The 18,048-nt window shown below is 37.2% G+C and overlaps 1 protein-coding gene across 6 annotated transcripts in view; it reads right to left on the bottom strand.

Moving 5' to 3' along the window:
• Nucleotides 1–3,014: 3,014 nt before the first annotated feature.
• The window catches only part of ZGRF1 (zinc finger GRF-type containing 1), a 41,493-nt gene continuing 26,459 nt past the window's right edge, over nucleotides 3,015–18,048 (bottom strand). For 5 of the 6 annotated variants that reach the window (XM_089525947.1, XM_089525946.1, XM_089525948.1 and 2 more), the window contains 10 exons: nucleotides 16,548–16,798; nucleotides 14,303–14,462; nucleotides 13,632–13,709; nucleotides 11,352–11,499; nucleotides 10,866–10,993; nucleotides 10,198–10,321; nucleotides 8,408–8,584; nucleotides 7,127–7,261; nucleotides 5,606–5,867; nucleotides 3,015–3,394 (listed from right to left, as the gene is read on the bottom strand). In XM_089525947.1, coding sequence (XP_089382073.1) covers nucleotides 3,243–3,394; nucleotides 5,606–5,867; nucleotides 7,127–7,261; nucleotides 8,408–8,584; nucleotides 10,198–10,321; nucleotides 10,866–10,993; nucleotides 11,352–11,499; nucleotides 13,632–13,709; nucleotides 14,303–14,462; nucleotides 16,548–16,798 — 1,615 coding nt within the window. In that variant the 3' untranslated portion in view covers nucleotides 3,015–3,242. The remainder of the gene's footprint in view (nucleotides 3,395–5,605; nucleotides 5,868–7,126; nucleotides 7,262–8,407; nucleotides 8,585–10,197; nucleotides 10,322–10,865; nucleotides 10,994–11,351; nucleotides 11,500–13,631; nucleotides 13,710–14,302; nucleotides 14,463–16,547; nucleotides 16,799–18,048) is intronic. The other variant, XM_089525951.1, reaches the window with a different exon arrangement.

The raw sequence follows: 18,048 nt of genomic DNA, 5'->3' as shown, positions 1-18,048 counted from the left end.
AATTCTCACTGTAAAATACTTAACAGATTAAAATCACTTCCTGAAAAGGAAGGGCATATGTTGTTGTTGTTTTTAAAAGTAATTTAAAATAAGATTGTGGAATAAGAAAAATAATAATACTATTTAAATAGTTAAAAACTGCTGCGGAGGGGAGGAGGGCAATTTGCATTGGAACTATGGAACTGGCAAGAGGATTCAACCCTCCACCAACATTTCCCCCCTTTTAAATTGTCTGCTGCTCTCCAACACCATGGTTTTCCTGCATAGAGGCACAGTAAAAGATTACCGAGACACTCTGAAGTGCAATAAAACAACTACTATTTTGTAATAATAAATTTAACTTTATAGAGATTTAAGCCTGTGGAAAAATTGACAAAACCTTATAAGGAATGTCTTATAGGTAGACAAATCTATCTATAAATGAAAACATTTTTTTAAAGCTGGGGAAAATTCCAGATGTTGATCTCTATCAGCCCCAGTTACCATGATCAGAGATGATGGGGACAGGAGGCCTGCTGTTGAAAGTCCACAGGTCCAACTGTTGGTTTAAATGCATTTTTTCCCAAAAGAAGTAAAATTAAATCACATCGCCCAACTGGTCACTCCTAGCCCCATTCAGGTACTAGCATTCTGTGCTTCTGCTTTATCACAATAATCTGAAAATGCAGGAAGCATCATAAAACTACAGGTGATGAATTGCTCTAGTACTGTGTCAGCCAGTGGCTCTTAGACTTTTTAGCCCTGTGGCCCCCTTCCATTTTCATCCAGATGTACCTCCTTCCACCATAGTGTAGGAATAACATTTTTTTGTCTGCTGAGTGTGTGAACTTTTATTCATTTCACAGAGAGCATTGTATTGATAGGGTCTCTCTCACACAGGTCTGCTGCGCCATATTATGCACCCTCCACCTTCAGACTGAGTTTTTGTGCCACCTACTCTCTTTTCTCTCCCCCCCCCCCAACAAGAAACTGTCTCATGGTGACTAAGGGGCCTGCTGTGCCAAGGATAAAATTTACATAGAAGCTGAGTAGGAATTGCATTTAAAAAGGAAAACTACTTTTTGCTATGCCTATGGTTGGAGAAAGGCTCAAGGGGGAATGTGCAGAGGTGGCAGTAGGACCTTTTCAATAGCCTTGTCTTCCTCCTTCCTTCTCTCCCAAACCATGCAGGCTGGCCTCCGTACGTTTGAAGCCAGGAGTTTTTCTGGGTTGTTTTACTTCAAGGATGTGCTCCTCCCAGTGGGTCTTGGGCACTGGATTCTACTTCCAAACAAAATGTTCTTAATCCAGTAAATGCTAAAAGTTTATGTTTGTAAACTGACACATCAGGCTCTGTTTTCATATCAATATGGCTAGAAGTCTACACAGAATCTGAGCATGGAATTGTGTCTTTCCTATTGTATGTTACAGATACTATTACCTGCAGTGAGACTTAAGACAGGATGTTCCTAAATCTAAACACGTGGGGAAAAATTTTTAAGACTGCAAAGTTTGCAAAAATGAAAACCCATCCAACATCAGACACATTTCCATCAATTGAAAATGTTTTTGAGACTGACATGGAGCAATGTTTTATCTTAATCAACCAAACATTAAATGTTAAATGTAGCATTAGAAATAATATAGTAGCAAAAGAAATAAGGCTGCTTACCTTTAGTGTGGATGTCCCTCCCTCCATCCAGTAGTTTAATTTGTTGCAGAAATTAGGTATGATATTGTAGAATATTTGCTAATGATTAGCAGTGTATGCTCAATACTCAAATTATCCATTATCTTTAACCAGCAGAACATTTTTAAAATTGTCACTGACTGGGAATTTTTAATTGTCTCAGACATCTTTAATCAAAAAGAATATTGTTTGCTGTAAACAAAAGACTAGTAAAATGTGGGCTAGACGATACAACTGTTAGGTGGTTGTGCAGTTGGTTGACTGGCCAAACCCAAAACTCACTAATGGCTCCTATTCATCTTGGAGAGAAATGACTAGTGGAGTTCTGTCCTAGGCCTAGTACTATTCAACATCTTTATCAATTACTTGGATGGGGCATGCTTATCAAATTTGCAGGTGACACCAAATTAGGAGGGGTAGCCAATATCTCAGAGGGCAGGATTAGAATTCAAAATGACTTTAACAGATTAGAGAGCTGAACCTCAACAAGGTACTACACCTAGGCAGAAAAAAATTGAAATGCACAGATATAGGATGGGGGATACCTGGCTTGACAGCAGTACATGCTATGGGGAGCTGGGAGTCTTAGTAGAACATAAGCTAAACATGATTCAACAGTATGATGCAGCAGCTAAAGAAGCCAATATGATACAAGGATGCATCAATGGGAAAATATTGTCTATATGAGGGAAGCAACAGTAGCAGTCTTTTCTGCTTTGGTCAGACCTCGCCTGAATCTGGAGCAATGGATTCAAACTACAGGAAAAGAGATTCTACCTCAACATTAGGAAAAACTTCCTGACAGTAAGAGCTGTTCAACAGTGGCACACACTTTCTCAGGGTGTGGTTCCTTCTTTGGAGGTTTTCAAACCAAGGATGGATAGCTATCTGTTGGGGTGCACTGATTCTGTGTTCCTGCATGGCAGGGAATTGGACTGGATGGCCCTTGTAGTCTCTTCCAACTCTATGATTCTATGAATAATGTATATAGTTCTGGGCACTATAATTCTAGAGGGATATTGACAAGTGTCCAGAGTAGGGCAACCGAAATGATAAAAGATCTGGAAACTATGCCTTATGAGAAGTAAGGAGCTGGGTATGCTTAGCCTGTGGAAGAGAAAGATAAGAAATGACATGACAGCCATGTTTAAATATTTGAATGGATGTCATATTGAGGATATGACAGCTTGTTTTCTGCTGCTCTAGAGACTAGGACACAAGGCAAAGGATTCTAACTACAGAAAAAGATATTCAATCTAAACATTAGGAAAAACGTCATGACAGTAAGAGCGTTGTCTACAATATATTTAAAAGGATCAAGTCATTTCAAAAACTGCATAACCAAAAGCATTTAAAAATCCAAGCTTTATTCTGTTGCACAGCACTCATGGTAATAGTACAATTTTAAAAACCATATGTTAGACGTGTTGAAAAGGATGGATTAATTTATAGTGAGGCTTTGGATAAGCAGTAACATATAATGTGAGAACTGGTAGGACTAAAAAAAACACTACAATTATATTTAAAAATATCTCAAGATACTTTACACAATTTATATGGAGAAAGCACATTTTTATCCATCTACATTTTGTGAAAATGATTTACTCTTTGATTTTTCTAGTTGTTTTTTTGTTTCTTCTGCTTTTTTCCTTTCCAAGTAGGATTTTATAATATCATTCAGTTGCTGCTCACATTGTCTAACATGCTGCAATCCATTTTTTCTCTCTAGAAGAACAATATAATTATATATTAAAACTTCAGTCTTAATTTTTCTAATATCAATTTTCTAAATACACTAGATCTAACAAAGCATTGGAACAGCATTGCACAATTAAAAGAGCTTTAGACTTTTCTTTCTTGAACAGCAACCAACCATACCTGTTAAAATCTATTTTGAAACTAAGGGGAATTTCATAAGCTGTCTGTAAAATGGCATATGCATCTTTTAAAAAGAAAAGCAGTTCAAAGTTCTATAGGCCATGCAAATTAAATTCAAAGAGCTCTAAATTAATAAGAAACTAGTCTTATGCTAAAATGCTATAAGAAAAAAACCTGCAAAGATTATGGGTCAGTTAAAGCAGATGGGACAAAGAAAAGGTAATCTCCTTATCTGCCCTTTTCCTTTTGTTTCTTCATGGCCATTGGATCCTTCTGACATGACATTTATGGATGAATCTTGTAGAAACCAGGAGCTCTTGGGAAACAGCAGGCAGAGAGACCCAATGGCTGCCATAGCCATTTGCTTGTTCAATACAGGAGCTGTTGTACTGACAAGAATCCTGGTATCTATCTATACTGCTTCCAAGCAGAAGGCAAGCAGAGATCAAAAAGATGTTTGACTGCAATGAGGAGGGCTGACAGGATGCTATCCAGTCCCAATTGGATCTGACATCAGGAGACCCATGATTAGATCACCCATGTTTTGTTTTGTTTTTTAAAAAAAACAGTTTAATAGCCTGTGCATTTGTGTGTGCATGAACACATGGGAAACTAACCAATTTCCCATCTTTGAAATGTTGTGGCCATACCTGGCTTAAGGAGACAACATGTGAAAGGGATCTAGGAGTCCAAGTAGACCACAAATTGAACATGAGTCAACAGCGCGATGCGGCAGCTAACAAGGCCAATGCGATTTTAGGCTGCATCAATAGAAGTATAGTGTCTAGATCAAGGGAAGTAATAGTGCCACTATATTCTGCTCTGGTCAGGCCCTACCTGGAATATTGTGTCCAGTTCTGGGCGCCACAATTAAAAAAGGACATTGAGAAACTGGAGCGTGTCCAAAGGAGGGCGACTAAAATGGTGAAAGGTCTGGAAACCATGCCCTATGAGGAACGCCTTAGGGAGCTGGGTATGTTTAGCCTGGAGAAAAGAAGGTTAAGAGGTGATATGATAGCCCTATTTAAATATTTGAAGGGATGTCATATTGAGGAGGGAGCAAGCTTGTTTTCTGCTGCTCCAGAGACTAGGGCCCGGAGCAATGGATGCAAGCTGCAGGAAAAGAGATTCCACCTCAACATTAGGAGGAATTTCCTGACAGTAAGGGCTGTTCGACAGTGGAACACACTTCCTAGGAGTGTAGTGGAGTCTCCCTCCTTGGAGGTCTTCAAACGGAGGCTGGATGGCCATCTGTCGGGGATGCTTTGATCTGGATTTCCTGCATGGCAGGGGGTTGGACTGGATGGCCCTTGCGGTCTCTTCCAACTCTATGATTCTATGATTCTATATGACAGGTGTGATTTTTTTCATTAAGGAAAATGACACTCCAGGAAAATGATTCCCCCCCAACATACTGCAGTTCAAATATAATTCAGGGCTAGAAGGCAGGAAAAAATTAAGACTGTAGACTTCACAGCGTCATGGCTAATTTGGTCCTAAACTATCAAGGCTAAAGCTAATTCGTACCTACAGTAAACCTACCACAATAAATGGCCTAACTCAACTAGAGTAGATCCACAGGATGAATTTCTGAATATGAACATTCATATAAATCCCAGAGATTCTGTAAATCTAGCCTGGATGTTGGATTTAGGTCAATAGGACTTCTATTATGACTAACAAATTCTATTTCATCAACTTTTATTAATTTCATTAAAATTAACACATGGATTAGCAGATAGTTTGTGAAAACTTATTTGGGGCTTGTATTTGGATGCATAGTTTGTCATTCACAAAAATTGTGGCACAGGTTTAGAACGTTTTTTTACTTGGACGTATGCTTGAAATTAGCAATGTATTGATCATAAGAATCAAGAAAACAGATATAGCACATAGCACCCTATTTTAGACATAGCATCCTATTTTATACAACAGGAATATATGACATTACAAATACTAAGATACAAGGTACATAGGAAGACAACTTTATATTAAAACAGTTTTTCTATGACCAATGTAGCAAGAACTGTCTATATATTTTAAAGTGTTCTGCTTTACCTGTGCAATGCCGAATGACACTCCCCCATACTTTGTTCTTTTTTAAACAATTGAGATTTCCCACTATCAATAAATGTCTCTTTCCTCGAGTCAGTGCCACATTCACTCTCTTTTCTGAATCTATGAAGCCAACTTGTCTAGTCCTTACACAAGACAATACAATGATTTCCTTTTCTGCTCCTTGAAAAGCATCAACAGTGGACACCTGGACAGCTTTAATTTTGGAAGCATCTGACTGAACAGCACCAAGCAGATTACAAATCTGCAAACAAAATAAATCAAGACATTAGTTTTGCAGCTTTGAAAATGCTGAAATTAAATGAAATTGAAGGCAGTTCTGTACGACAGCATCTACCATTCTGAAATTGCTCACAATAAACTAGAAAAACACAAACAATAATCAAAATCAATCAATAGCATTAATAAATAGACAACCATAAATCATTATGACTAGATATACAAATTTGTATTATCACAGCAACTTTTACAATGGATAAATAACAAATCCAAATCCTACTTAAGTCTGGCTTTTCTGCTTACTGGGCAATCATGAGAAACTGGAGTCTGTTCTAGAAAGTGACTAATCTAAAATTAATTTCCAGTTAGCTCTGGGTAAACAAAGTTTATCAATTTCAATTTAGAGCAGCTGAAAACTCCAACCTTTTGGGTCCCATGGACATAATTTGAAATTAGGAAAAGGAATGGGAGCACCATGGGGATATTGGAAGCTGCCATATGCTGGGTAAGGCCATTGGCCCATCTAGCACAGTACAGTAGAGCCTCGGGTTACGAAATTAATTCGTTCCGCGGCCGCTTTCGTAACCCGAACGGCTTTCGCAAGCCGAATCCCCATAGCCGCTAATGGGGAAAAGCCGCGATTTGGTGTAAAATCGCGCCGAAAAGCACCAAAAGTTTTTTCGGGACCCGAAAAAACTTTCGTAACCCGGATCAATAATTTCCTATGGGTTTTTTTCGGGTCCCGAAAAATTCGTAACCCGGGTATTTCGTATCCCGAGGTTCCACTGTACAGGCAACTTTGATTGACAGCAATCTCCAGGGTTTTATAGGCAACACTTTCTTAAACATAATGTGGAGATCCCTGCATTCCCCCTTGCACTCCCAAAGTACTAATCAGGGAAAAAACCCTGCTTAGATTCCAAATCAAACAAAATCAAGTGTGTCCAGGGTGTTATGACAAAATTGTTGCCATAGAGAACATTTTAATCACATCATTCCTGCCATTAGGGATTGCCTTTTTAAATAATTCCTCAGGGTTGAGGTCAGGATTGAGTGCCAACAGGCCATTGCTATGCTTTCCAGCATCATCTAGGGCAAACAAACAAGAAAGGTAAGAGGGCTTCACAGGCACCACGCTGGGGGTCCCAGAGTCAGGATGTCAAAATAAAATTGATTTCTTTGGAACACATAGGAAACATGGTAAGGAGAAAAACAATTTACAATTTATCTTTAATTGCCTTGTTTAATGTTTTATTAGAACATGTTTTGGTGTGAAAAACAAACCTTGCTCATTTGTGATTTATAGAGGGTTATTACTCCAATCATAGATCCATCTACTCCACTAGCAATCATAGATTGGATTAACTTGACAATGAAAAAAGATTCTGCCATATTATGGAAGCTGTTGTCTCTTTCCATCTAAAAAACAAGAAACAGACTTCAAATAATGCAGTATAAGAAAGCCAATGAGAAATCACTTAGACTGCCAATGGACAAAAAGAAAGAAACATAATACATAGCAATATAGGTCTAGTTATCGTATTCCTTTTATGATACGGTTGACATAGTAATGTTTAAATCGTAAGGACCTGAATTATGTTGGGAGCTGTATATGTCTGTGAAGAAACTTCTCCACATTGGTGGAGCCATTTTAACTATGAGCCTTATCATATTAAGAAAAGAAAGCAAAAACGGGGCAGGGAAGTAGTGGCTTTCTCCGTGCCTCTCTGCATGCTCTCATAGCACTTCCGTTCTCTTCCCTAGGGAGATGGTTATCAAAGCATGCCTTTTGTCAAACTGATTTTTACAGCGCAACAAAATACACGTTTTTACAACTGTCCCTCTTGGGATGAGAATGGATATACTAGAATGGCATGTGAAGAGACACGGAGAAAGTGGCTACTCCCCTGCTCTGATTCGGCTTTCTTTTCTCATGTAATAAGCCTCCATGTTTGTACAGCCTTAAAGGTAAAAGTATTCCCTTGACATGAATGTCTAGTCATAAACGACTGTAGAAGGCGGTGCTCATCTCCATTACTAAGCCAAAGAGCCAGTGTTGTCCGAGGACTACTCTGGTGGTCACAGGGCCAGCATGACTACACCAAACTATGTCACTTTCCCATTGAGAAGTGGTACCCATTTATCTACTTGCATTTGTATGCTTTCAAACTGCTAGATTGGCAGAAGCTGGGACTAGTGACAGGAGCTCATCCCATCATGCAGCACTTGAGCCTTGAACTGCCAACCTTCTGATCTTCCGATCATCAGAACTGGCATTTTAACCACTAAGCCATCACACCCCAGATTCCTTATGATGTAGCTCTCTGTGCAGCATGAGCCACTTCAGTAATACAGCTCCCTTGTGTTTCAGCCTCAAATTTTCTGGTCACTTGATGCAATTGCACAGTACGCCCACAGTTAACCTCAGAATGCCATCAGATTAATGAAGTAACGAATCTAAAGTAAATGTTTATTTAAACCCATCTTGTCTCAAAAAATCCAACAATGCTTTACCAAATATAAGCGTGGCAATCTCAACAGTTCAAAAATTAATATAATACATACCTGTTCTAAGCCATTAACATTATAAAAACACAGTGTTGGCAACCAATCTATGAGAGGACTTCGATCCATTTCAGAAATGCCATTCAGCAGAGTTCCCTCATAAAATAGGTCATTGGCTATTGCTGAGATAGCAGGATGACAACGATACTGTGTCCTAAGCAATATTGGATCATAACCCTATGAAATGGAAAGCAGGGAACAAGAAGAAAAATCTGAAAGACTTATCAGTAACAGTCAGAGTGTATATTAATATTATAAATTACATAAACTCTTTGAGACATATGACATATTTAGGAAAATTTCAGAAGGTAAAGTGAAATAACTTCCTTGTCACATTTATTGTCAGTAATTGTATTTGGCAGCACTAAATGAGTATCCCTAATGGGTTGAGCACCAAAATTCAGAAGCAAAGTAAAACTCTAAATGTAGGTGGACAAACCTTTACAGACTGCCAAAATAAAGCTGCTTCGGGTCTCTTTGGAGGTATGCTGTTTAAATGATGCATGCACCCTAAGAATCCGGAAGCTGCACCAAAGCTGCACTCCAGTGCTTAAGAATGGAGTGTGGCTTTGGCGCGACCTCCGGACTCTTAGGACTCATGCATCATTTAAATAGCATACCTCCAAAGTGACCCGAAGCAGCTTTATTTTGGCAGTCTGTAACAGGCCTAAGTATTTTCTTTTATGTTGTTAGTACCATGTGTTATATACATTTTTTATTTATATGAAATCTTTTCTTTAAAAAAGGAGATTTGTTTTTATAGATTTTTGTGGGTTTTTTGGGCTATGTGGCCATGTTCTAGAAGAGTTTCTTCCTGACGTTTTGCCAGCAACTGTGGCTGGCATCTTCAGAGAATGTTTGAGCATTCTCTGAAGATGCCAGCCACAGATGCTGGCAAAACGTCAGGAAGAAACTCTTCTAGAACATGGCCACATAGCCCAAAAAACCCACAAAAAACTATGGATGCCGCCCGTGAAAGCTTTCGACTTCAGATTTGTTTTTATCTGAGAGAGATTTCAGGCATTATCTCTACACTTAAGGAGATATAATGCAGTCCTCCCATGAAACCAATGGACATAGAAATCAGCTGTCTGATGCAATATTGTTCATGTTAACTTCAACCCAACAGCATGCAGACTACTTGCAGGAAGCAGGCTTATATAAAGTTCCATCAGATTATCCAAGCAAGGAACCTTATTAGATTTTAAAAAATGTTTTGAAAATTAGGAAATCATTGACTCATGGATACAGTAACAGTAATATTTGACATAAAGAGTCAGAAGAATAGGATCCCTGTAATGGAAAATATGTTAATGATCTTTATCCAGTCAAACAACAGAAAAAGACATTTTTTTAAACAAAATCTATTCTTTCACTGGACTGAATTTAGAAATATTCCTTAGAGATATATGTTCTAAACACAGCATTACATTGGTACTGAAAATTCATGTACATTTTGCTCTGAGGATTCTTAAGCAGATACTAACAAAAATCCTAATATTCGACTTGAGATTTTTTTTTAACATTACTGACTATCCACATGACTGATTTTGAAATCACATTTATTGCACTGTATATTTTCCTAGGAAATTCTAAAAACAACCCTATGAAGCCAAACAAGAAATAATAACCAGCTCTTAAGAAAACTCTAAATAAGTACTAACATAAAATAAACAATAAATTTTTCCTCAAATTTTTTTGCTTGTAAAATTAAGAAAATAAAATTCTATCATAGGATGAACTTAATATTTCAGAAACACCACCATTTTCAAGAATATAACAGTACATACCATAAAACACATCCGGTCAAAGAGGGTCTGTTCCAAACCATTATCATGTGCACTTTCAGATCCTTGAATGGTGGGTGGTAGCTGCTTAGGGTCTCCAACCAAGATCAGCTTTTCACACTCAAACCTACAAATGTAAACACATTTTAAAGCACTGTACATTATGTATTAGAATTTAAACAGATCTATATTCTTTTTGGTACTGGAGCAGCTGATATTATGCTTATTCACTACTATATTATCCAGTGCTATACATTGTTTAATGCCGTACCATAATCAAAGAATGTCAATAATAATGCTGCCTTGACTATAGAACTGTGATTATTGATGCTTTCATCCATTTGTTTTTTAAAAAAAACTGGACATCTTCCTAAGTATTTCAAAAGATAGGAACTGAATACATATTACTAATGTATGCATATGGCTCTCCCTGATGAGCTTGTCAATAAGAAATAGCCATTGATAGGCAGAAGTAGGTTTGCAAACCTGTGAGTTTATTATTATTTAATATAATTAAACAAACAATTCTGAGTTCCCCAATATTGTTAAATTAGTGAGAACATGTGTCCATCCAATCACCTTCTTCTTGCATACTCAAAATGGCTAAAACAACAACATTGACCAACTATAAATATATTCACAGGACAGCAGGTGGGTCATGACATAAATACCTTGCAATAGGAAGAAGAGATGTAGGTTCCGTCATCTGACTGCACTCATCCAGAATCACTATGGGGAATTTAAGGTTTTTCATACAAGGGAATGGGCAAGCAGCACAGGTAGCCCCCACTACCTTCACCTATTCCATGTGAGAGAAAATAACTTTTTAAAATTCAATCTACTGACATGGGTAATTTTTATGACCATAAGCTATATAATCAAAACTATATAATCAAAAATTCTGATGTTTAAATAAATAAGATACATGCCATAAATGATATTTACATAACATATTCTTTTAGGGATAAACTTTTGCACAGTGTTCTGAGTGTGAAATGCTTACTTGGTTGAAGTGTAATTCCTTTTCAACATATACTGAGTGTTTACAGTCTGTGTGCCATTGTTTTATTTGCCAGATTTTTTATGTATCTTGATTAAAACTAGATATGCCTTACAGCACAATATAATTTGTGTCAGATATTTCATTTTATCTGTACCTGTTGCAGCAGAGCTTTGTTGGTACCCAGCTTATGGTGTTCAATGGTTCTCCTTACATAGACTTTTTCTGCTGGGGTTAAATCCTCCTTCATCAGAGCAAGCAATTCCTTTAGTTGTTCACTTTCAGGTCCCGAGCCAGCATGCAAGCTTCAAACATATTGTAAATAGAGAAATAAATATACTATAAATATACTATATAAAGATCTATAAAAAGATGCAACAAGATCCAAAAGCCTTAAAACGTGATACCTTTATTGGTCAATCAAAAGGCTGAAAATATATCATCCAAGCTTTTGAAGCTTCACTGGTTTCTTAATCAGAAAAAGATGTTAAAATCATATAGAAGAAAAGGGATAATTTTAAGAGTCATGGGCCTAAATCTTGTCTCAAGTGTTATTTTTGTTGTCATTTAAGATGGTCTAGAGGAATATCTATCTAGGCAGAGGCTATTCCTCTCCTTGGCCATGTGGGGACTGGGGACAAAAGGCAATAAAATACAGGTAATAAAATTTCAACTCCATTAGCAACAAAAAGGTAACTTGCCTTGAGATCTAGGCTACCCCTACCCTGTGCAAAGCCAACTAAAGAAATTCATGTACTGTTACATCTGGAAAAACTTTAAAGTGCTGTATAGGTAAACATTGTCAGTTGTATCCCAAATGAAAAAGTTTTACCATTGCTGGAGGTAAAAACCTCCAAGAATTAGGTCACAATCCATTATCATCCTCTTGTTAAAGTTTCCCCTCTTGTGGCAAAAATCAGTATCTTCAAATTCGAGAAATGTATTGATTGGTTAACAAAATTATAGCTCTTTGATGCATTTTGTGTTCTGCAGTATTTTGCAACATGGCTGACACAACTACCTGATCACTGAGCAGTGATCTGAACCCTGGTGAACATACAGCCCTAGCCCAACATATTAAATCACTACACCATTAAAAGTTTTAAAACTTAGTTTTAAAACTAAGTAACATTATACTTTTGTATGTGCAGGGCTTTCTTTTTTATCTGAAGGGGCATTCATACATATTATATTGCTGGAATATTTACATAATGTATTTCATTTTAAAGTGTACATTGCTTCCTATCAGTGGTTGTTTTCAAAGAACTCTATAAAAATTGAAATGATCATTATAATTTCAAAAATCAAGACAAAGAAATGATACAAAACACAGTTGACATTTTATAGGCATGGGAGACTAAAGAGGTCTTTGCTTGCCAAAGGGCCCATACAGACAGGCCAAAATAAAGCAGCTTCAGGTCACTTAGGAGGTATGCTGTTTAAATGATGAATGCGTCCTAAGAGTCTGGAAGCCGCACCAAAGCCATGCTGGAGCTTGGCATTGGTGCAGCTTCTGGAGTCTTAGGATGCATGCATAATTTAAACAGCATACCTCCAAAGTGACCCGAAGCAGCTTTATTTTGGCCTGTCTGTATGGGGCCAAAGAGACATAAGAGTAGACTGCTATGAGATTCCCTGAAGACATTCCAAATATTTATTTATTTGGATAATTTATAACTCAGTCTTTCAAAAGAGACACTCATGATGGCTTACATCCACTGAAGATGTCTTATGGATTAAGGGTGTACTCACAAGCATACTTATAAATATCCTCATTAGAAATATCATCCATTTGAAAAAGATATCCTACATAGAGATGATTGTCCATGGCTAAATGACAGACAACCGCAATGCTTACGTTTAAAATGTATGAATGCTGCTGTTGTGCTTGATATTTTTTCATAGAAATAAAAACATATAAAAATTACAACTAGTGAATTTAACTTGATTTTTAAAATTTGAATTTGCAGTTATTTCAGATTCTCAGGACTAAATCCAACTGATAGTCACAACTACTCAGTGCAGTCTAGTGGTTAGAGATTTGGATTAGTGTCTTAGAAGATCCAGGTACAAATTCCGACTGAGTAATGGTATGTGCTGTGTGAACCTCAGTCACACCTCTTTATTCTGACCTACTTCCATAGTAGTTGTGAAGATAAAGAGAAGTGGAAGAGGGCCATAACCCTCTCTGGAAGAAAGAGGGGAGCTAAATCTAACTACAACTACTGCTAATAGTAGTAGTAGCATTTGCAGTAGTAGTCATAATATAATACAAGGTACATCCAATTGCTTCATTGGATTTACTCCAGATGGGAACAGCCACTGAATTTATGTCTCAGTATATGCTGCACTTCATAGTCCAATAGCAAAATATAACATAATTTGCATATTTAATATCAGTTAACTTCTGGGCTAGCTAAAAATTCAGGAGTGTTACCTGTAAGGCAGAACTGGCTTAGCAATTTTTCTAATACTTCCCACTCTTATAAATTCTTCAAATCCAAGATCTAGTAGGCTGAAAAAGTAGGAAACAAGACAGAGATTGAGATTTATTAAAAGGAATCTTAGTCCTTCTATTCTATATCATGTCCAAATGATTTTCTACATTCAACATTGCCATAAACATATGAAGACTCTAAAATAGCAAACTGAGGTGGGAGAGCCTTTACCAGTGGTAGCACATATTGACTCTGATGTTGTCATAAGAAGAGTTCTAGTAATTCCTTTAGAGACAAACAGAGCTTGACCTTCAAGGCCATTATAGATAGTGGGGATTCTGGTAAATACAGTACTATTTCTGATTTCTTTTTCCATTAATTCATTTCTTACCAGTTCTCACTTGTACCTTCCAGTTTCCCAACATTAACAGTCTAAATCAGCTAGAAATACATGATTTTAGATGCCCAGTTTATTTTCAATTTTTACTTTTATATAGATAATCAGACTTCTGAACTAAACTAAAAGAAAACCACTGGTTTAGACTGAAAAGGAAAAGGAAAGTATGCACTGTACTACAAGCTGCAATGCAAATATATTATTGTAAGAAAGAAAAATGAAGCTTTTCCTATACAGAACAGAATATACGCAAATGTTTTAGAAATTACTTACCATAGCAATACTCTGTCTACAGCGACATTTGTGGAAGAAGAGATTAGTACTTTCCATGGTGCTGGCGTCTTGCTGTTAGTTGCTTCCCTGGTTTCAAAGACCTGTACGAGGAACAAGATAACAATGGCCAGCAAATAACTTTTGCCAGATCCGAAAACACCTGTATATTGGAATCAACAAATAAACAGTATAAATTATTAACACAAGCAGGCAACTGTATCGTATAGTATGCTGTACAGAGAAAGAAGCTATTTCATTTGAAATTATGTCAAGCATGAATGGATATAGAACAATCAGACATTCAACATAAGTAAATATAAAATGATATATAAAATGTATACCATTTGAACACTGGACTATGACTCTGGAGAGAAGCATTTGAATTCCTGTTCAGTCATGAAAACCCATGGGGTGACCTTGGGCAAGCCATAGTCTCTCAACCTCAGAAGATGGCAACAGCAAGACCCCTCTGAAGAAACTTGCCAAGAAAACTGTGATAGGTTCACCTTAGGGTCACCATAAGTTGGAAACAACACACAGACAGAGGTTTAAAACACTTTGGGACTCTATTAAAAATGTTATTAAAATAATTTATGTGTGCTGTTGTAGCAGCTCCTTAATATATTGTGAGAACTCGTGCATGCTTTACCTCTTACCCTACATGTCCTACCTTCAAAGTCAGTGAATGTCCACACATGGACACAATGGGCCCATACAGACAGGCCAAAATAAAGCTGCTTCGGGTCACTTTGGAGGTATACTGTTTAAACGCTGCATGTTTCCTAAGAGGCCAGAAGCCGCACCAAAGCCATGTTCTAGTCCTAAGGACTGGAGTGTAGCTTTGGCACAGCGTATGGCCTCTTAAGATGTGTGTGTCACACAGGACCACTCCCGATGCAGGCTGTGGTGGCGGTCCCAAACTGGGCCACCAGCAGGAGCAGATATAATCCTTTTTTTTTGGGGGGGGGGCAGTTCTTTTTTGTTGGCATAGCCTTGGTGCAGCTTAAGGCTGCATTCAGGACATGTGTCATGTAAACTGCACTCCCCCAACGCAGCCTAAAGCTGCATCATTTTGCCTGCGTGCTTTAGGCCTAGATAAGCTTAAAACAAGGTTGCAAACATGCAGTCCTTGAAGTCTGTTCTTGCAGACCTCACCCTCCAGACTTCCTAGGCTAATCTATTTCTGGCAAAAAGAATGCATGAATGAATGAATGAATGAATGAATGAATGAAAGCGATTTCTTTCTTCTATAAGCTTCATAGAGATAGGTTGTAGTCCCTGATGCAATATAAAAGGTAACTGTTTTTCAAAACCATCTGTTCACTTCCTTTTTTGATGTTTTTGGGTAGTCCTTCCAGTTTCTGGAAGATCCTGGGGCAGAAACCTGGCCCTCGGATCCCTCTGCAATTGCCCAGGATTCTTACATTTATTGTATTGCTGAAATGACTAAATTGATTAATCTGACTAGGGACAGGAAGCATACCAGTTACCAAGTTTACTGAGAATTAAATTATCTGAATGAAAGCTGATTACATCTAATCCCTTATCTTATTTTCTATATTATAAATAGGTTTACATTATAATTAGCTTTATGTTATGTTTTTACAGCATGCCCGCACCATACGTGAGCACGCCTTACGCGGCCTTGAGTATACGCGCTCAAGCCGCGGGGCGCGCGCAGGGCGGAAGGGGCGGCGCGTCCCATTCAATTGAATGGGCGCGCACGCCCGTTGTGCCCCGCGCGCGCCTGCGCCGCCACGCACGAGCCCCATTGTTTCCAATGGGGCTCGAGCATAGGCGGAATTCGCCTTACATGGAGGGATCCGGAACGGATCCCCCACGTAAGGCGAGGACGGACTGTATTCAAAAGGGAAAAAAACCACTAAAGTGAAGCAGAAAGTACGTATGCACCCCACACACAGCAAGCACAGTTTTAGAATGTTCTGCCTAATCCATTACAAAAAGAGATTGCACTGATAAGCAGTGACAGATAGCATACTTAGTAAAAACGATGAACCTTCTTTCTCTTACAAGGCTAGTGGTATCCAGTGCATTCAAGGAAAGTATTGCACATATAGACCAAACAAAAGAAAAATCCAGAAAAAGATTATTGGAACAATAGAAAAAGTGTGTAGAGCTTTAAAAAGAAGAAGGAAAACCCATTAAGGATAGCCCTCTCAAGAAAAGCTTTACAGACACAAGAGCTAGAGAAACAACGGGTTTAAGCTCATATAAAAGAACTTACCATGTATTACAGTTATAGGGAGAGCACAATGTTTCCCTATTTCAATTTCTTGTGATGTCATCATGGCACCTATCTGAGTCAATGCCACCGACTGATCTTTATTTAGCTGAAATGTCTCAATCATCTTATTTGCCAAATTCATAGTAATTTCTGGACTCAAGACTCCAGAGGTTATTATATTTGTATTTAAAGCTGGTGGTTTGAATTTTTGTTTCTTGACTCTTTTACTTTGAGATATATTTTTACAGGGCCTTAAAAGCACAAAAGAAGACAAGATTAAGCACATCAAACCACAGTGCTACAGTTAATTACATCTATATTAATTAGGATTCTAATCAAGAGAGACATTAGAAATTCTCTTTCATCACTATATGCACAAATCTGCTTCCATTTTTAATACCGTATAAACCTTTCTTTCATTCCACATTCAGATTTCAAACTATTTTACTTTTAATCTAAATCTTCAATTTTCTTTCTTTCTTTTAACAAATTTTTGTTCATAATTGCATGCATACAAACATATAAAACATTGAATACAAAAAACAAATATGACAATATTACAAAACAAATTAATCATACAATACATTTAATACTTCCTAAACCAATCCTTCACTGATTCATATATTTATTCTTCCTACCTCCATATCATGTATATTCAGATCATTTTCCTTATTTTACTCAGTTAACCCTTCCAATCTCTACATGCTTCTCTTAAACTATAACACTTTTATTTCTGTTTCATTTCTTACTCTTTTACACTTTTTCCCATATTTATAATCCGACTTCTTTTTTACATAAACATAAACTTTATCCCAATCTTCTGTAGAAATTTCCTTTGTATTTCCACTTAGTCTTTTTGATAATATATCTACCTCCATCATGTCAAGCAATTTAATAACCCATTCATCAATTTGTATTTCTTTTTTAACTTTCCAATATCTGCCATATACTAATTTAGCCACTATTAGCATATAAATAATAATTCTCCCATATTTTTATTCATTATTTTCATTTATCATATTCAAAAGCAGTAGCTCGGATCTAAACTCTAATTCTATTTCTAATATTTCCTTTATGCCTACATGTATTTCTTTCCAGTATATTTTTGCCTCTCTACAGGTCCACCACAGATGAAAGAATGTCCCTTTCTCCTTTTCACATTTCCAACACAGGTTTTCCCTTGTTCTGTACATTTTACTTATTCTATGAGGAGAAAGATGCTGTCTATAAAGAATTTTATAAAAGTTTTCTTTTACATCTTGACTGGACAAATATTTTAATCTTTTATTCCAGGATTCTTCCCATTGTCTTAGTTCTAATATTTATCCACAATTTTTTGCCCTAAATGTTCCATTTTCAACCACTTTCGAGATCAAGATTTTTGCTGTGTGTTTTGGAAACCGTTTTTCTTAAAAATTAAAATCAGTGACCACTTTTGTAGATATATCGTAGTCAGACTTCCATATCCTTGGATTTTTATCCACAGATTCAAGCATCCATG

The sequence above is a fragment of the Sceloporus occidentalis genome, unplaced genomic scaffold (genome assembly GCF_023333645.1).
Source record: "Sceloporus occidentalis isolate IW3139 unplaced genomic scaffold, rSceOcc1.0.p SCAF_5, whole genome shotgun sequence".
NCBI classification, from domain to species: Eukaryota; Metazoa; Chordata; class Lepidosauria; order Squamata; family Phrynosomatidae; genus Sceloporus; species Sceloporus occidentalis.
The sequence above is the reverse complement of the archived record's forward strand: the minus strand, read 5'-3'. Positions and strand labels throughout refer to the sequence as shown.